Source organism: Mastigoproctus giganteus, chromosome 14 (assembly GCF_048544385.1).
Source record: "Mastigoproctus giganteus isolate SK-2022 chromosome 14, ASM4854438v1, whole genome shotgun sequence".
In the NCBI taxonomy this organism is placed as follows: Eukaryota; Metazoa; Arthropoda; class Arachnida; order Uropygi; family Thelyphonidae; genus Mastigoproctus; species Mastigoproctus giganteus.
Window position 1 is genome coordinate 33,676,379 of NC_143588.1, and position 21,697 is coordinate 33,698,075.

General features: G+C 37.3%; 1 protein-coding gene across 4 annotated transcripts in view; it reads left to right on the forward strand.

Moving 5' to 3' along the window:
* The window catches only part of LOC150075057 (transducin beta-like protein 3), a 472,089-nt gene that overhangs the window by 64,314 nt on the left and 386,078 nt on the right, over positions 1 to 21,697 (forward strand). For all 4 annotated transcript variants that reach the window (XM_090388931.1, XM_090388932.1, XM_090388933.1 and 1 more), the window contains exon 3: positions 15,749 to 15,844. In XM_090388931.1, coding sequence (XP_090245057.1) covers positions 15,749 to 15,844 — 96 coding nt within the window. The remainder of the gene's footprint in view (positions 1 to 15,748; positions 15,845 to 21,697) is intronic.

Sequence of the window (21,697 nt, forward strand, 5' to 3'; positions counted from 1 at the left end):
GCAATTAGGAAGTCGGTATGTTCTGGAACAAAAGTAAGTGTTAATTCATCATCATATACAAGAGATATTGTCAAGGAAGAAATGGAAAAGGCCCTGGTAATATGGATAGAAGATCAGTCACAAAAAAGAGTACCAGTAGATGGAAATGGCATCAAGCAAACAGCACTAAGAATTTACAAACAGATTAAAGAAAAGGAGCCAAGCACTTCATCTCAGTTAAACAGAAAGTATGAATTTTCTGTGAGTACAGGTTGGATGACAGGGTTTCTTAAAAGGAATGCTCTTCATAATATAAAAATTAAAGGTGAAACTGCATCTGCAGATGAATCGGCTGCTAAAGTATTCCAGCAGGAACTTTCAAAAATTATTGAAGATGGAGGATACACTCCTGATCAAGTGTGGAATGCAGATGAAACTGGTTTCTTCTGGAAACGAATGCAACAGAACGTATGTAGCCAAATCGCAGAAAACTGCTGGTGGTTTTAAGGTAGCTAAGGATCGCGTGACGTTATTATTTTCCTCCAACGCTTCAGGAGATCGTATGTTGAAACCACTGCTGGTAAATCGAGCCCTAAACCCACGTTCAACGAAAGGTGTAGATATCAATAAACTGCCTGTTCACTGGATGGCAAACAAGAAGGCCTGGGTGACCACTACTATTTTTACAGAATGGTTCAACAAATGTTTCATCCCAGAAGTCAGACGTTATATGAATTTGAAAGGTCTCGAATTTAAAGTTCTTCTGATTCTTGACAATGCACCCGGCCATCCTGTCTTGGAACACCCAAACGTACAAATTTTATTTCTGCCACCTAATACTACATCTTTGATACAACCGCTAGACCAAGGTATAATTGCGACAATTAAAACATACTACGTAAAACGAGCATTCCAACACGTTTTGGACAAGCTGAATGATGAAACACTAACAGTCATTGATGTGTGGAAGAAATTCTCAATTATGGATTGTATCAATCAAGTTGGATTAGCGTTAACTGAATTAAAACCAGCAACTTTAAATGCGTGTTGGAAAGCGGTTTGGCCACAATGTGTAAAAAGCAAAGATCCCATCATCCCTAATACGACCGAATTTCCCAACATCATTACAATGGCACACAAAATTGGTGGAGAAGGATTCGATGATCTATCGTTTGAAGATATTGATGAATTGTTAACCGACAAAGCCCTAAGCGAAGATGAAATATTAGAGGTTGTCCTTGGGACTCCTTATCCCACAGAACGTAGTGATAATGAAGAAAATGATCCTGTTCTAAATGCAGATTTAATAAAAGAAGGTCTGGAACTGGCCAGAAAATTAGGTAATCATTTTGTCAAAAATGACCCTAATGAGGAACGCGCTGGGAAGTTTCAACGTGAACTGAAGTTGTTGACAGCCTCTTACAGAGAATTATATAACGGCCTAACCAAAACACGAACACAACCATTAATAACTGAATTCGTTCGTAAAACCGGTGAAACATCAGCACCAGAGGAGACTCGTGCTGATTTTGCTCAAGAGATCACAGAAAGAATTTCATTAATAGAGGAAGAAGACAATGTCCACAACATTTCTAGTGATGGCAGTGATATTCCAGTCGTACGCAAACATATGCGCCGTTTATTATCAGAAAGTGAAAATGAATAAAATCTTGTTATGCGTAAAACAGATTTTTTTGTTCATGAAGAATTTTTTTTCATTTCATATGCATACAAATTTATTTTAATACATTTTAATTACATATTATTACATGTGTATTTTGTTTAAATAAAATAATAAGCTTAAAATGAATATTTTTATGTGTTTTTTTTTTAATTATTTTTACTGATTTTTTTTAGATCCGGAACCAATCTTCTTTTCTTCCATAAATACAATGTCTTTTTTTACACGAATTTTTTTTACACGTATTTTTCAGGAACGTATCTATCGTGTAAAAACAGAATTAGGTGTACTGTTATTTATTTTCAGAGGATACCACCACCCAGATGATCGTTTCAAAGCTATTGGGCTTCATCATCAGTGGGCACACAGGTACCCTGGTAATGCAATATGCCATCACAGTTGCGAAGTTATATCCACAATATGAGAGATGCCAAAGGGTGTTGGTAAAAATGTAATTTGAAAATGAAATGCACAAGGCATAATTCTTATAGGTTTTGGTATTTAACTATATAATATTGGTGTAAATACACCATAGTTAACCCATAAATTTGAACTACATAAGTAGTATAGAAGGCATCGTTTTAATTGTATCTCTAACCACAATATGAGATACAATTAAAACTATGCTTTTTATACTACTTATGTAGTTCACCAACTGTACTCAAGCAACAATCCAAGACCATAGACCAAGCAAATAATACTCCTCTGTCAATACCAGTGGCACCTCCTTCTCCAGTGATTGCTACCACATCCTGTATTACAAACACAAATGCTATGAAAAATATTGAGGACACAACCATGGACACAGATGGCACATCTGTACAGGAACTTACTATTTTAGAAATCCATGCCGAAGAAGAAGAAATGGACACTGGTCGGCCAGTTTTACTAAAAAAAGACAAACAGAAATTGGAACACCATAACCTTCAAAAAGCAGTCAGAATCAGCTCCATCAACTAACAAGAAATAATGCCTTGTATTTTACAATGGAACTGCAGAGGCTTTTGTTGCAATACAGATGATATCTAGGATCTAATTAATTGATTTTCTCCACTTGCTCTTTATCTTCAGAAAACTTACCTAAACCTGCAAATTTCTCCTTCGATAAAGAATTATTGCCTTTATCGAAGAGATTGAAATACGGCTAATGCTGGCCATGGTGATGTGGCAATCCTAATAAATTCAAAGATCCTAACTAAACATATACTACTTAAAATGGAAATAGAAGCTGTTGCTGTTCGTATAACTCTCCATATTGCAATAACACTTGTCTCAGCCAAACCATTTTTAACTCTTTAAAAGATCTTGAAGACTTCTTCATACAGATACCTCCACTAATCTGTATATTAGGGGACTTTAATGGGCATCACCCCTTATAGGGGGCTACTAAATTAGATAGGCGGGGGTTGACTAATTGAAAGCTTTTTAGAGGCACTAAATCTCACCATACTTAATACTGGTGCACCCACGCACATACAGTTCGCAACTGGACACACCTCAGCAATAGATCTCTCAATTTGTTCTCCAGTATTGGTTCCAACCATAGAGTGGTACGTAATAAATAATCCCATGGGCAGTGACCACTTCCCAATAGTATGCAACTTCTTGATAGCACTGACTCCTCTAGCTCAACCATGCAGAAAATGGAAATTTGTCTGAGCAAACTGGGCAAAATTCCAGCCACGAATATCTTTCGATGAGGGAAAAATGCGTCTCCAGCCTATTGATGATGTGACGTCGCATCTCCTAAATGTGGCTAAAGACAATACCACTATCAAATCCTCCATGCCATAAGCATTATAATTATTGGTGGAATGAGGAATGCACAAAAGCAAAAAATAAAGCCTAGAATTTGTTTTGGCAATATCCAACCACAACCAGTCTGATAAATTATAAGAAGTTAAAGGCAAAATCACGTTTCATACAAAGACAAGCCAAGAAGGAATCCTGGATCCATTTTGCATTCAGCATTAACAGAAACACTGACAGCAAATTAATTTGGAAAAAAATTAGACAGCTTTCTGGTAAGTTTCCAACCACACCTTCACCAATCTTCTCCTGGAATGAATGGGCAAGAGCTATCTAATCCTTTGGATATAGCTAATATATAGTCTACTGTGGACAAAAAATTGTCCACAGTAGACATGTCTGGATCATAGAGCAATACATTTGCTGAAATCTCAGCAGCATCAGCTTATCCTTAATCTTTTCAGTGAATTAAAAACACATCAGAACAGTATTCTGAAACACAACAGAACAGTAATTTTAAAACTACCTGTCTTCTGCCATATAACAAACCTCTGCAATATTCTGAACTCTTGCATGCTATTAGAACAGCCCATAATGGTGCTACCAGACCAGATGGGATCTATTATGTTATTCTACAATATCTTGATGAAAAAGCTTTGCGCCTCCTCCTGGTCTTTTACAACCGTATTTTTTTAGAAAATATTTATCCAGCTTCTTGGCATCATTCTACTGTTTTGGCTTTCCTAAAACCTGGAAAAGATCCAACCAACCCCCATAGCTACAGACTGATATCTCTCTCAAGCTGTCTTAGCAGAATCCTTGAAAAAATTGTCCACAGTAGACTCATCTGGATCATAGAGTCAGAACAGTTAATGGGCCATACTCAATATGGCTTTCATCAAAACAGGTCATGCTTGGACCTTATGGTTAAGACTGAGTTTGCTATTCGTAATGCCTTTGTTAAACGTGAATATCTAGTAATGGTTTCAGTAGATATAGAGAAGGCTTTTGACACCACCTGGCGGCATGGCATACTTAAGAGATCTTTACTCCCTTGGTCTACGGGGCAACCTTCCTATATTTGTGAAGAATTTTCTACATACTAGATCATTTCAAGTTCGATACCAGCATGCATGCGTTTATTCAAGAAGAAGGTGTTCCTCAGGGGATCAGTACTGAGTATCACTCTTTTCACTCTTAGAATAGATTCCATCACTAAACAGCTTCCAAATACAGTAGAAACTTACCTTTATGCAGATGACCTTTCTATCTCCTGCCATTCCCAAAACATGAGATCTGTTGAAAGACAGCTTCAAATATCTCTTAATAAAATACAGCAATGGACCAGCCTCAATGGCTATCGACTCTCGCAGCAGAAAACGGTTGCTATCCATTTCTGTAGACAATGCAAGTTTCACCTGGATTCTGAACTTCAAATCTCTAATATATCCATCCCAGCCACTAATAACATCCGATTTCTAGGTTTAATCCTAGATAATAAATTAAACTTCTTAGAGCATATTAAAAATGTACATACTGGCTGTCTAAAAAAGTTGAACATACTCAGAGCTATATCTGTCCAAACATGGGGGTGCAGATCGTACCTCCCTGCTTCATCTATACAGTGCTTTAATCAGATCACGTGTGGATTATGTAGCTGCTATCTATGATTCTGCCAGAGCGAGTGCATCGCGTTGGCTTGACGCAGTTCAACACAGTGCTTTGAGAATTGCACTTAGTGCATTCAGCACATTGCCAGCACACAGTCCCTACATTTATGCTCATGAGCCCCACTAACTTTAAGTAGAGAAAGCAGTTACTGAAGTATGCTGTTAAGATACAAAGTTGTGTGTGTCACATCCCATTCAGCTATGCCTATTCAATCCACCATTAGAAAACCACTACAGAAATAAACCTAGCATAGTGAAGCCAGCTGTTCTTTGCCTTCTTGAAATGATGTAGATTTGGAATGTTTCCATCCATTCCATACAACAGATAGAAACTTGCTTTCAACCACCATGGGATCCTCCTTCTATACAGCTTTCTGACACTCAACTCTGCCAATGGGAAAGAGTGTTTTACCAGCTTCCACTATCAAGCAGCTTCATGCATTTCACACTCAACGATATACTGATTTTCCCCCAATTTATACAGATGGGTCTAAATCGAACTCAAACTTGGAGCAGCCGCAGTGTTTCCGAATACCATTATTTCAGCGTCACTCCCATCTGAATTCAGTATATTCTCACCGGAATTACATTCAATTAAACTAGCCTTAGAAAATCTCTGTTCTGACTGTTCTTTAAAAGCTGTTATTTATACTGATTCCCTCAGCTCAATCAAGGCATTGGATTATTCCTCAAATAAAGTTCACTCTGTTATAAATGAAATTAGAAGATTATTACTGCAGATTGAAGAATGCCATCAACGGGTAACTTTCTGTTGGATTCTGGCACATTCTGGTATATTGGTTAAATCAAGGGTGGATGGATAAAAATCCATCCACCCTTGATTTAACCAATATGTGTTCCAGCATCAGACTATACATTGGTCTTTAATGCTGCATGCCTATCAGAATGGACAGCCCTCTGATAAACTCTTTCAGTTCAAACAGGATCCGAAAATTTGGTGCTCCTGCCTCCACGTGGTGGGCCCAGTAATCTGGGAGAAGGATGTCCCTTTCCCTGGGCTAAAAGGAACAACAATGGATTGCGATGATTATTCACCACTAGAGCCAACAGGCTCTCAACATATTGACACCCGTACAAGGGAACATGATATTAGTCTCCCAAAAAGAATGAGAACAGATTCTAGCAAACCAGAACCACCAGCTTTTCTGATAATGCATTCATTATTGTCTCATCCGGTAAGCAAATTGTCTCCCTTTATCATTCAGAGATGTCTTGAAAATTCGGCAGATACACCAAAAATGGTGAAACGACTCCAGTCAGGAGATCTGTTAATTGAAACCACACAAGCAAGACACTGAACTGTTATCGAAACTGTCATCTATAAGTGAAATCCCAATCAAAGTCATGCTGCATAACACTGAATTCCTCAAAAGGAGTGATAAGTGGGTGGGATTTATTGAATGTCATCGAAGAGGAGATAGTTATGGAATTACAAGAACAAAAAATAACACAAACAAGGCGAATTATGATCCGGAAGAACAATAAACTAGTTCCAACACGAAATATCATATTGACTTTCAGTACACGAAATTTACCAAATTCAGTGAAGGCAGGCTATCTGCATTGTTTGAGTCTGTGTATACATTCCAAATCCCTTAAGATGTTTCAAATGCCAAAAATTTGGCCCTTCTCAAACAACATGCAGAGGTGAAATTACGTGTCCTAATTGTGGGTCAAAAAACCATTCTCAAGCAAATTGTACTGCAAAATCTCCAGTGTCCAAATTATAAGAGGGATCGCCCAGCTTGTTCAAAATCATATGATCTATATAAAATGGAAAAAAAAAAATATACAGAAGTATAAGATTGAAAACAAAGTATCATATCAAGAAGCAAGATTGCAAGTCAAGGTAACTATGCCAAAACGCAGCTATGCTACTGCTACCCAAAATTGTCAAGCTGTTGTGATCCAAACTGAGATGTCAATCCCGCCTAACACATCCATTGCAGAATGGGCACAATCTGTACTACTGACAAATCAGCCTGCTAACAAACCTGTTTCAGTGGGTGAAATAAACAATACACCATTCTCAGATCCATCTAAAATTACATCAATTGATAAAGTATAAAGGAAACCACAAAGGCAGTGCGCCACTGAATTGCCACAACCAAATTCAAGCAATGTGGACAGCGAAGGTTAAATGCACAAGAAGAAACAGTCCTTGATCTTCATGCAGAAGATGATATGGAGACTGGATTTTCACTTACTGGAACTGAAGCTGTAGAAGAGAGTACAGAATACGGATGCCCTTTTTTTTTTCCCTAGAAAGGATAAGACTAAATATGATAGGCAAAAGCAAACTGCACCCTCTTACAAGGAATAGACAGACTCATCTTCCCTCTTTAAAACCAAATAATGCAGCACATTGTACATTGGAATTGCAGAGGTTTACACAGTAATACTGATGATGTCTACGATTTGATTTCACAATATAACCCTGTAGCCATTTGCTTGCAAGAGACTTAATTAAATCCACAGGTAACTTGTTCAATTAAAAATTATAAGCCTACAGAAAAGATAGAAATTCTTCAAGCCATGCACACGGAGGCATCGCAATTCTAGTGGATTGTAAAATACCAGCTAGAAACATTCTGCTTCAGACCCACTTAATGTTGTTGCAGTATGTGTAGCAATGAGACAAAGAAGAACTCTGGTCTCATTATACCTTCCACCTAACAATATCTACACGTTCTCAAAGAATTGGAAGATCTTATAAAAAAAATACTATCTCTTTTTTATCTTCTTGGTGACTTCAATGCACATCATCTGCTATGGGGATCTGCCTACATGGATAATAGAGGACATGATAGAAAAGATCCTAGACCAACTGGACCTAACATTGCTGAACATTGGTCATAACACCTACACTCACCGCTCTACGGGATCTATGTCAACAATTGACTTATCTATTTGTTTCTCTCAATTATTTCCTATTATAGATTGGATAGTTTTAAATGAGCTGCACAACAGTGATCATTTCCCAATTATATGCAGAATTCAAACAAAGCAAATGCCGTGCCCTGATCATTGGGTAATATGGAAATTTTCTAAAGCAGATTGGGAAAAGTATTCTACCTCCATCTTCTTTGGAATTGATAAGATTGATATGACTATTGCTAATTGATACGACTATCATCCATTGATGATGTAACTGAGCACATTACTAAGGAAATACTGGCAGCAGCTTCTGAAGCAATACCACAGTCTTCTGCATTCAAACAAAGAAACCTAACACACTGGTAGAATAATGCGTGTACCATAGCAAAATGGGAAAGAAATAAAGCTTGGAATCTGTTCTGTAAGTTAACCACTGGCAACCGTTTAAAAATGGCAACCGTTTTTTTCAGTTTAAAAGGCTTAAGGGAAAAGCAACACAGATTGGAAGAAAAGCCAAAAAATATTCATGGATACAGTTTGCCTCCTCTATCACAAAGGATATTAGCAGTCTAATTATTTGGAAAAATTCGACAACTGAATGGAAAATATCTACTAGTTTCTGTTCCAATCTTAACCAAGAATGGACAAGAAATAGCTAATGCACTAGCAGAAACTGTCTCTGAAATGTCTGCCACTACAACTTAAGATCTTCCTTTCTACATACAAAGGGTACTAGGAATGTTTTGCAATATGACGCAACAATGAATCACAGGAAGCTGCTTGTTGCTGCATGTTGAGACATGTTCATACGTGCATAGTAGCCGCCGCGCCAAGTCGATGGGCTCAGTTATTCATTAGTAGTGAGAGTGTAAAGTGCTTGCGATGGCATCGTGGTCACGAAATGAGATAAGGACAGTTTTGCGGTATAATTTCGTGCGTGGTTTAACCATAGACCAGTGCTTAGAAGAAATGACTCTTGCACTAGATGATGATTGTCCACATCGTACAACGATATTCAGGTGGTATAGAGAATTCCAAAGGGGAAATTTCACTGCTGTGAGGAAAATGCTTGACGAAAACAGGCGAGTGACCTACCAACAGATAGAGGATACTTTGGGCCTAAATGCACCAGCAATTCGTTCGATTCTGCAAGATCATTTGCACGTGAAGAAACTTTGTTCTCTCTGGGTGCCACATCAACTGACTGAAGAGCAGATGACACGACGTGTGACTTGGTGCCGGGAGATGTTAAAAAAGTTTGATAAGGGACAATCTCGGTATGTGAACAACATCGTGACAGGTGACAAGACTTGGCTGTACTATTACGATCTGCCGACCAAGGCTCAAAACAAAGTTTGGGTCTTTGATGATGACGACACACCCGTAATTGTCAGAAAATCCCGATCTGTAAAGAAGAAAATGATAGCTGTATTTTTCAAATCGAGTGGAATTGTGGAACGTGTCGTTTTGGACACGCAGAAGACAGTCACAGCTAAGTGGTATAATGAACAATGCCTGCCTAAAGTCATTGGATCTATGAAGAACCTGTGGCCAAAGTCAAGAATGGACACCTGGTACCTCCATCACGATAATGCTGCAGCTCACCACGCCAAAGCCTGCACCGAATATTTGACCACGACGGGACTGAAACTTCTCGAGCACCCTCCCTACAGTCCAGACCTTGCTCCCTGCGACTTTGCACTGTTCCCGCATGTGAAAATGAAGCTAAAAGGGAGGCGGTTTTCCAGTAATGAGGACCTTCTACGGGCTTGGGACAACGAGTGTGCTTTACTCCCTAGTGAAACTTGGCAGAACTGGTTTAAAAATTGGTTTCGGAGGATGGAGAGGTGTATTGAATGTAGAGGAAATTACTTTGAAAAAATTAAATAAACAAAGCTGTATTGCAAAACTTTCCTAGTACCCTTTGTATTAAAGCCCTCATCAGAAAGATACAAGATAAATTTTCAAACTATACAGTCTCTTGCCTACAATCAACCTTTTTGTCTATTTGAACTATTGCCAAATTGCCAATTGATACGACAAACAGCATTAAATAGATCACCTAATAGCGCTGCTAGAGCTGATGGAATCTTTTATGTAATGCTGAAACATTATATAAACATTACATTACAAAAAGTTTGGGAACCAGGGGTTCCCAAACTTTTTGGTCAGAGACTCCCTAAGTAAAAATTCAGTTTTAACAAAGACTCCCAAGAGCAATAAGCTTCAAGTTAATATATTTTATAAACAATTTTTTTATAAAATGTATCCAATTATGAATTGCAATTCATATTAAAAAAATTTAATGAACACTAACACTTACCACATGTCTAATGTGAAGGATGTGGTTGATGTGCTTTTAGAAATTGACTTAGAAGAGAGGAAATATTGGATTCGTGATTTGTAGTTTTAATCTTAGATCTCTTAGATTTGTAGTTTTAATCTTAGAATTTGAGATCTAGTTGATTTCTCTGCTTAGTTAAAATACTGTTAGTATGGCTAAATCTTGCTTTTACCATGTATGAACTTGGAAAGGTCAATAATAAAGGCTCCACAGTTTTATACAGTTTGGGGTAGTTTTCAATAATATTTTTACTTGTCCAAAATCCCCTGAAACCTTCTTTTGAGTGCAGTGATTTAGCTTATAGGTCCATCTTCATTTGAATAATTTCCTCTTGCAAATCCAGATCCAAATCGTCCCTATCACCCTCTACACAAAATGGAGACATAATCCATTCTGGAACTTTCATATCTTCGAGATTCTTGAATCAATTTTTAAAATCCTCTTTTAAGCGTTCGAGGTGAGTTACATAAATAAATATGTCAGCATCTGAAAAATTTCCTTCGGCTTCTTCTAAAGATGACATATTTGCTAAGAAGTGAAAATTTCTACGACCCAGTGAAGTTTTGAAGAGCATTAACTTTTCTTGAAATTCCAAAATAATTGTACGACTGTATAATTGTAATGTCTTTGCCTTGCAGTTTTTTTGTGTGCTTCATTGAATTTTGAAAATAAATCAGCAAGGTAAAAGAGGTGGTTTTTACACTGACTAAATTACTCTGTATAATTGTAATGTCTTTGCCTTGCAGTTTTTTTTGTGCTTCATTGAATTTTGAAAATAAATCAGCAAGGTAAAAGAGGTAGTTTTTACACTGACTAAATTTATCAGCAAATGATTGATCCTGCTCGGACAGAAATTCCACCACTGAGTTATTTGTTGTTTGGACATCATTTGCCCTCTCAGCAATCCTCTGTTGTCCACCACTGGCTGCCGTTACTGCAGATGATTTTATAAAGGGCTTAAGTGTTGTACGATTTAAAAAATTTTTCCTTTGTTGTCTTGGAATATTCAAGGTCTTTGTCGCCTTTATCATTATACTGTTTTTTTAAATGTTCTCTCATTTTTGAAGGTTTCATAGCATCATTACTAAATGTTTTCTCACATAAAAGACACATTAGTTTTGTTTCATTACTGGGAGAAGGCACAAACCCGAAATTTAAATATTCTACTGAATATTGACGACACTTCTTTTTTGCGTCAGACACGATCATTAGGAGTTTTCTGTAGGAAATTATTTCAACACAACTCGACCTCTTACTAAAATAATTTTAATAAACTTTTAAAACAAAATGAATAATTCAATCCCAGACACTGCAGAACAAAAATATTTACTGACACTAGAAATAGCACTGAAGTTTGACAACAGCAATGGCGGTAAAACGAAAACTGAGTATGACCACTAAATTAAAATCTGCTTGGACACTAACTAAAACAATTTATTTATGTTTTCAAGGGCACACAGTGATTATCACCTCACGTCGTGTCACCCAGAGAAGGGAGAACCCCCCCCCCTCCCCAGTGCCATTTGACCGTAAACACACTGTTCAGTGTAAACTGCGAAGTCGGTCGTAGGAGACATTACTATCACGCTGCGTTATATGTGTGCTGTTCTCTTTGGGGAAAGCTAAAGCGAAATGATTTTTTTATAGCTGAGAACAGAGGTGGATTAAAGATGAAATAGGCCCCGGCCGTATTTAATTTTGGGTACACTTTTAATTTTTTATCACTACTTCAGAAAATATTTACACTGAAAATGAGGCCCCTCTTCAGGTGAGGAAGTTGAAATACTGTAAGTTTAATTTGGAATAAGGATTTATTTGATCACAGTACAAAACAAAATATTTTAAAATTAAATTTAATAACAAAAACAACTTCACAATGCTAAAAATTGAACTTGTTAGAAATTGTTATGAGTTGTACAAAGTGAAATAATTGGACTTGTTTCTCCTCTAAATTTGTAAATTGTAATACTGTTGGTCTCTTTTCCTCCTTTGGCCGTCTTTGAGTGTCTATGTGACCGGACGTTTCTATTATCATTTCCTCTATTTTCTTCTGTCAGCATGACAGAAAACTCACATCGTACGAAATTTTCTGCTTGAATAGAAAACTACGAACTTGTGAGGATGTGAATCGGCTTTGAAGGCCAACACATTATCTTGCGACTGCAGCCATTAACAACAGTTTGTTTCTGACAAATAAACAAAACGGGAAATATAGCTCTCTCTCTTTCTTATACGTTTGACTTGTTTCCTCACATGAGGTGATAATAGTGTGATTCCACCCCAAGCCACTTTGCTGACTGCCCGAGTTAACGATATATTCATTAATGACTTGTTTCGTATACTAATTCTATATTTCTAAATTATCTTTGTGAGGAAATAATTTCTTTAAAGACCCCTAAAATAATCTTAACTCCCAGTGACTTTATTAGGAACTAAAGACTCCTGTGGGTCGCTACCGACCATTTTGGGAATCCCTGATCTAAACAATACAAATTTGAATTTACTAATAACTTTCTTTAACCAGATCTTTCTTGAAGGTACATATCCATCTACCTGGCATCATTCCGTTATTTTAGCCTTTCCCAAACCAGAAAAGATCAATCACCAAAAAAATTACCGACCAATCTCTCTCACCAGTTGTCTGGGTAAAACTCTAGAAAGGATGATGCACAGATGATTTTCCTGGGTTCTTGAAACTGAAAAGCTGCTAAAAAATCAGTTTGGATTCCGACAAATAGATTCACTTTGGATCTCATGGTGAAATCAGAGACTAATATCTGTAATGCTTATGTGAAAACGAACATCTTGTAATGGTAAATTTGGATATTGAAAAGGCTTTTGATACAACTTGAAGGTATGGCATATTGTGAGAACTTTACTCCCTACGATTATGAGAACATCTACCGAAATTCATTCAAAACTTTCTTCGAAGCAGAATCTTTCAAGTATGTTACCAAACAGTTCTTTCTCGTATCTTTACTCGGGAACAAGGGGTCCCACAAGGATCAATACTTAATGCTGCGCTTTTTTTTTCACTTATGCTGAACACCATAACTCAGAACGTTCCTAATACTGTAGAACTATATATGTATGCCGATGATATCAGTTCAAAAAATATTAACACCATTGAAAGACAGTTACAACTATCCCTAAATAAGCTAGAAATATGGACACTGCAGTATGCATATCATATGTCTGAACAAAAAACAGTTGCAATTCACTTCTGCAAAAAATGCATCCAGAACCAGAACTTCGGCTAAAGAATCACCTGATGCCTCTCACCAGTCATTTCCTAGGTTTAATGATAGATACCAAACTCAACTTTGTCTCATTATAGCATACCTCTGAACAGTATGTCTGAAGAAACTTAACATGCTCAGATCCATTTCTGCCATGAAATGGGGTGCTGATAAATATACACGTTTCTACATCTGTATCGTGTCCTTATCAGGTCTCGTCTAGATTATGGTGCTGTTTTCTATGACTCGGCTAAGAAAAGTGCACTGATTAGACTCAATACTATCCAACACAGTGCCCTCCAAACTGCTCTAGGAGCATTTAGAACATCCCCTGTCCAAAGCCTTTATGTAGATGCACATGAACCTCCACTTCACCTTAGAAGGAAAGTGCTGCTTCTCAATTATTCAGCCAAAATTCAGTCTTCCAGCCCATCTTCTTCGACCAATGCTTTTCAACCCGGAATGGAACTCATTCTATAACGGCAAACCAGCAGAAAATAGACCCGCTGGTATTTGTCTGAAAGATTTATTTGCATACCTGGAACATTCCATTTGACAATATACATCAAGAGACTAATGTAACTGATCTACCCTGGTCTGTAAATCTCATTCACTGTGATATCTATTTTTCATCAATGGGGTAAGAAATGTCTCAAATGACAACATTAATCAACTTCATAAAGGCATGCACTCAACAATGCTCAAAGTTCCCTAATATATTCCTAGGGGTGGTCTTGGCACACCCAGGGTTCTGAGCTGGATAATATCAGACCCTTCTGACTCTCTCTCTCTCGAGAAATTTTTAACTAATTTCCTAATTTGGAAATTTTTTTTAGCTGGTGCAGCATAAGCCTCAGGCTTCCTTGCACTATATGGCTAGTAATAATAATAATAATAATAATAATATACAAATGGCTCAAAAACAGACTGCTGTTGCCTTTTCTTCTTTTACAGTTTCCATATCACTACCAGTTGACTGTAGTAGTTATACTGGAGAATTATATGCAATAAAATTAGCCTTAGAGAATTTCCACAATGCTAGCAGTGTAATATATACTGATTCCATGAGTGCAGCCTCTGTACTGAACAACAATAAGTTTTCAATATCACATCCCATCATAAAACAAATCTTATCCCGTTTAAATCATCTAAAATGTAAAAATCATCCAGTGAAATTTTGCTGGATCCCTGGGCATTCTGGTATCACAGGTAGAGAGAGAGAGAGCAGATCAGGCAGCCAAACAACCGAACAGTACACCAGCAAAATACCAAGTGCCATATATAGATTATTTAAAGCATATTAAAAAAATCTCTACAGTTCAGTGGTCCAAAATCTGGAAGTCACAAATAAAAAAACAGATTGCTCCAAATCAAAGGAAAAACAGAATCGTGGAATTTTTGCTAAGGCAAAACAGACAGGAAGAGGTTGTACTAGTAAGATTATGTATAGAACATACACACCCAAACCCATATGTACCTACTCATGGCGGTCACCCCTGTGCATGCACTGTTCATCGCCACTCACTGTCAGACATATACTCCTAGATTGTATGCATTATGCTCATATCAGAAAACGTACTTTCCTGTCACTGTCAACATTACAAGAACCTATATCACTTGTCCATATTATTGGAAATAATGCGAATCTAAATGAGCTATTTATCTTTCTAAAGGAAATAAGAATATATGAATTCCTATGATGCGAAAATCCGACCAATTAAGTACATAAAATTATAACATAAGAATAGGCACATTTTGGTCACAGTTGCCCTCGTGCCCTAAAACATCCAATACTTCAGAGCGTTCCACTGTTGACTATCCAAGTGAAACTGGAATTGAACTGAAATTTTGATTTTTCTGAACTGGAGTGAAAAAAAATTAAGTTTAGATGTTCATTGCTTGTTCCATATGTGTGATGTGGAGTATTATACAGGGTATGTGAAAATTATGTTAACACTTATATGAAATGAACATTTGAATTTTATTTTACATACATAATATTCCACCCATCATACAATACAATAAATGTTGATTACAATAAATGTTTTTTCCATATAAGTGTTATAATTTTGATATGCCCTGTAGTTTTAAGTATTATTTCATACTTCAGTGCTATGGATATTATTATTATTTTTTAAAATGTTTGATCTTGTGTGAATTTGGTTAACTGATGTTTATTTTGTTTCAGTTCAGCAGTGATGGTAGGCTTGCATACTGTTGTTGTGAAAACATTGTAAAGGTTCTTGATATCAGAAATGGGAAATTAGTAGGCACTTTATATAAGGTGAGTGCATTCCATAAAATGAGGCAGAATTAACTTGATTTGGAAATAAATTATAAAATATTATCTATTCACGCGCGCGCGCACGCACGCGCGCGCGCGCACACACACACACACACACACACACACACACACACACACACCTTTTTTATATTATAAATTATATTAAATACACAACTTATTTGTCTAATGTTTCATCTCCAATAAAATTATATCCCAAGCAGCTGAAGTAAGTAATGGTAGATGATATTTGCATACAGATAAACCTGAACCTTGATTAATCTTTTTCCAGAGAGTGTCTTTGGAATTGTAAAAGGTGGAGATTGTTTAGATAAATTGGAGATTGTCCAGATGATATGCTGATTTATTGCATGAAATGCATATAATTTAATCTGTGTGTGGGAGAGAGAGAGAGAGATCTTAATTTAATTGCCACCATGAAATGATTCACTTGCTCGCCAGAGGATCAGGATTTAACAATCTAGTAATAAGAAAGAACAAAGAAATCAATAAATGTAAAAATTAATGGGAAATCAAAAAACAACAGTAATATAATAAAACAGCATTAGGAACCTTCTGACATCATATACATATCGACTCTTCCAATTTATTTGTAAGATGACAGTTTTGTTTTTATTCTAGTTCTTAGTCAAGTTTATGTTTGCTAAATATAATGATTTATGCACTTATAAGTCAATGTTAGGTATCTTTGTTCATGTTAATTTAATTATAATGGCCACATGCTACTGGTATAAGTATGTGTTAACAACATACTTATACTAGTATCAGGTGGGAGGGGAATGCCAGAGGTGTATTAAACTCTGGCAGTGAGCTAAATAATTTTGTAATAACTGAGAGAAAAGTGGAACAGAAACTGTTGAAGAGAAACATAAGAAAGGCACCTGGAGGGGGATGGGATCTATCCAGTTATATTAAAGGAGGCAGCGAAGGAAGTAAGAAAACCCTTAGCCATAATTATGAGCGCTTCCTTCGACCCTGGGGAGGTACCCATGGACTGGAGATGTGCAAATGTGATCCTAATTCACAAAGGAGGATCAAAGGGTGACAAAAGTTATTACAGACCTGTTAGTTTTATTTCTGTTCCGATTAGTGTCTTGATTAATTTCCGTGGAAATTAATCGAGACACTGGTCAAAGAAGCACTGCTGGATCATCTAGACAAGACTTCAGTTATAGTTCAGACACAGCATGGGTTTGTTAAGGAGAAGTCTTGTCTGACCAATTTGATTGGTCACTATGAAGTGGTTACAAAGGAACTGGCTGCAAAGAATAATTTTGATATCATATACTAGGATCTTAGGAAGGCTTTTGATACTGTTGCACATGGAAGACTGCTGTACAAATTGGAGCAGCGTGGCAGTGGTGGCATATTGCTGCTATGGATAAAGGGTTGGTTGAGTGGGAGAAGATTGAGAGTGATAATAAATGGACACTGCTCTTTGTGGACTGTGTTATTAGTGGAGTCTCCCAGGCAGGGCTGGATTTATGCATAAGCTAGACCAACTACAGCTTAGGAGCTTACATTACAAGGGGCCTCCACATCAGTATAGGAAAAAAAAATTAAAAAAATAATTTATGAACAATGAACATGAGTATACAAATAATGAACGTAATAAACATGAGTATACAAAAAAAAAATGAAAATTATTGTTGTTATGCTGGACTTTTTTGCTTTTCTGCTTTTACTTGTCATCAAAAATTTATTGCAGTATACTTTTGGTTGTTTTTACAATGTGCACCTATTTTTGGAATCAATAAATGATGAATGTGCCAATGGTAAGCATCAAATCGGAGATTACTTACTTATAGGGGAAAGTGGGGCAAAACGGGTAGCTAATCTTTTGTCAGACAGTTTGCTTTCAGTGTTTTATGTTAATATGTATGTGTGGTCTTGTTAAAGTGAGCAAGTCTTTGAGAATAGTTTAACAATAATATACATGTTATTACAACAGTATCATTTAATGTAATAATTATCTTTATTTAAATTGTGAGATCAATGATATACAGGAATTTTTCTAGCAGGGATAAGGTGGTGATTAACCCCTTGTATAAGGCAATGGTCAGGCCACACCTTGAGTACTGTATACAGGTCTGGAGGCCTCATTTTAAGAAAGATGTAGAGCTGTTGGAACAAGTACAGAGAAGGGCAGCAAGATTAGTGAATAGATCAAAGGGTTTCTCTTATGAAGAAAGTCTTAAGTTTTGCAAATTACAGTGCCTGGAGACTAGGCACCCGCAAGGTGATCTGACTGAGGTGTATAAGGCCCTGAATGGTTTGGGTAAGCTCAGTGCTGATGGGATTCTTCCTCTTGTTCTGATTAATCATCTGAGGGGACATATATTCAAATTGAGGAAAGACAGTTGTAGAACAGATGTGCAGAAATTTTCCTTTAGCCAGCAGGTGGTTGATTTCTGGAACAAACTTCCATCTCTTAGAAGTGGACAGCTTAAATAAATTCAAGGCAGAACTAGACAAACATTTGGAGTGCAAATGGATATGTGAAATGAGAAGGGTTATTTCTTTACTTTTTATTTTTTTTTGGCTGATGTTGTTATAAGCTTGCTTTCTTGCATCATATGCCTCTCCTAATGCTAACACTGACATTAGATGAAAAATATAGCTGAACTTTGTATATATCATATGTTTTGCTCTGTTTGTTTATGTACCTGTGAAGTGGTCCTTTAGGTACCTCAGACCACAACTTGGCGATTGTCTCTTCTCCAATGGAGCCTTTATCTCATGGCTATTCCCAACCTCATGTTGTTTGGCATTACAAGAATGCAAAATGGGATGACCTACGAGATTTCTTTTCCTTGGTCGGATTACTGTTTCAAAACTTCTGATGTCAGCGTTTGCTCAGATTGTGTCAGTGAAATTATTCTTGTAGGAATGGAATCCTTTATTCCACACTCCACTTTAAAATCTCCTCCTTTATCTAAACCTTGGTTTGTTAATAAATGTGCTAAGGCTGTTCAAGAGAAGAACATTGCATATCGTAATTGGCTTGTTTCAAATTCTTCAGTTTCATTTTCTGCCTACACCAAAGCTCGCAACAATTGTAAAGCAGTTATTAATCAGTCCAAACTAGATTTTGAACAGGCTAAGAGTAGAAAACTTTCTTCTTGCCCTAATGATTAGCCGAGCATTCTGGTCTCTTGCCAAAGCTATTGGCTGCAACTTTTGCCCATCTCTGTTCCCGCGTCTGTCAAAACCAGGTGGTTCTGTTGTCACTTCAGCCAAGGATAAAGCTGTTCTTCCAACTCATGTATTAATGAACTTGGTAAAACACCTCCCACCATTCCCAACACGCTCCATTCAATGCCTCCTGTGGTCTTCCGTCAAAAGGATATCAGAAGGATTTTGATGAATCTCGATGCTAAGAAAGCTCCAGGTCCTGATGGTATTTCTCCACTTGTTCTCAAAACCTGTGCTCTCTTACTTACTGCTGTTTCTTTGCCACCTTTTTTCACTTTCTTATTCCAGCAGTGTTTTTCCTTCTGCTTGGAAATTTGCTCATATCCTTGCTCATTGTAACAAAGTGAAGAGAGGAAAAAAAAAATGCACCATGGAACACCTTCTGCAAATATCTCACCATTGCCAACCCTATTAACTTCAAGAGACTGAGAGCCAAAGCTCGATATATCCGGTGGAAGGCTAAAAAAGACTCGTGGATAAAATTTGCCTCCTCAATCAACAAAGATACTGATACCCGAATAATCTGGGAAAAAATAAAGAAACTAAATGGTAAATATCATATGTTACCTTCTCCTATTATTAATTGGAATGGGAAGGAGATCTCGTCTGCTGAGGAAATTGCCAATGCCTTAGGAACAGTGTTCTGTGAATTGTCCGCCTCAACCTCATATCAGCCGTCTTTTCAAAAAATTAAAACTGAAGCTGAGAAAAGGAAGCTGAACTTCAAAACTGCATGTCCTTTACCCTATAACCAACCACTCACAATGTCTGAACTGGAAAAATCTATATATACCTCAAGAAGTAACTCTCATTGTCTTGTTGGAATCTAGAATATAATGCTTCAATACCTCAATCAGAAATCACTATTGTCATTGTTAAACTTTTACAATAGGATATATAGGCACCTCCGTAGCCAGGTGGGCAGGAGTAGCAGTGCGTAGCACACGCTTCTTGATTAGACCGGGGTTCGAGCCCGTGACCACCAAATACAGAGGATGCGGAAAGGTCAGGGAATTACCATCGCATATCCCCAAAGCAATATGGTCTTAGTTGCTAATGCTCCTAAAAACCAAATAACAACAACACAAACACAATAGGATATTCTCAGAACATATATTCCCCACTTTCTGGTGACATTCTTATGTAATAGCCATACCTAAACCTGGAAAAGATCATTTGATTCCCAACAACTATAGACCAATTTCTCTGCCTGACTAACACTTTGGAAAAAATGGTTCACCCTCGACTCACCTGGTACCTTGAATCCCAAAACATAATCAGTAATAATCAGTTTGGCTTTCAAAAGAATTGATCTTCACTAGACCTCATGACAAAAGCTGAATCAAACATAAGAAATGCATTCATCAAAAATCAACATCTTGTCATGCTATGCCTCGATATAGAGAAGGCCTTTGATACCACATGGTGCTACGGTATCCTACGAGATCTCCATTCTATTCATTTGAGAGGCTACTTACCATATTTAATTCAAAGCTTCCTTCGGCACAGATCTTTCCAAGTTAGGTACCGGCAGGTTTTATCTCAAACGTACATACAAGAAGAAGGAGTCCCACAAGGCTCTGTTCTTAGCGCCACTCTGTTTGCAATACGAATAAACAACATCACAAACACCATTCCAAACACTGTTGATTCGTATAGCTATGCAGATGATCTTACCATATCGTGCCATTCTCAGAATATGAACTATATTGAGAGACATCTACAAATATCCATTAATAACATTGAATTATGGATGGCACAAACTGGATACAAACTGTCAAGCCACAAATCTACAGCCATACATTTCTGCACCAAGCGCACAATACATCCTGAACCTGAATTGCACTTGGCCAATCTTCCTCTGCCAATTGTGAACAGTATTCGCCTCCTAGGGCTAATTTTTGATAAGAAGTTGAACTTCCAGGAGCACATCAGATATCTAAGAACTACTTGCACAAAGAAAATGAACACACTCAAGGTTATCTCCGGTACATCTTGGTGTGCAGATCGTTATACTCTGCTCCACTTATATAAGTCCCTAATTAGATGGCTAGATTACGGAGCACCTGTTTATGACTCAGCCAGGGAGAGCACCTTGGCCCACCTTGCGTCCATCCAGCATTCTTCTCTTAGCTATCCTAAGAGAAATGCTATACTAACAGCTGCATACAGAACATTACCAGTTCAAAGTCTTTATGTTGAGGCTCATGAACCTCCACTTAGCATCAGAAGAAAGATGTTATTGATGAACTACTCAACTAAGATTAAAAGCCTGCCTATTCATCCTGTTTGGCCACTACTGCATGATCCTCTGTGGAAAGCTCACTATTCAAATAATCCAAGATCAATTCGGCCTACTGGTATCAGACTGCAGAATCTAACAGAAAGCTGGAACATTAAACTTGATAATATTCTCAGAGAATCAAAAGATCAGGATCCCCCGTGGACTACCTTCACACTTTATTGTGATAAATACTTTGAGCAATGGGGTAAAGGTTCTATAGCAAATATTAATATCCAACAACTACATTTTGCTCACACGCAAAAGTATCCCACCTTTACTAAAATCTACACTGATGGTTCAAAGTCTGACAGTCAAGTAGGTGCAGCTGCTGTCTCCCTAAAATACAACTGTCTCAG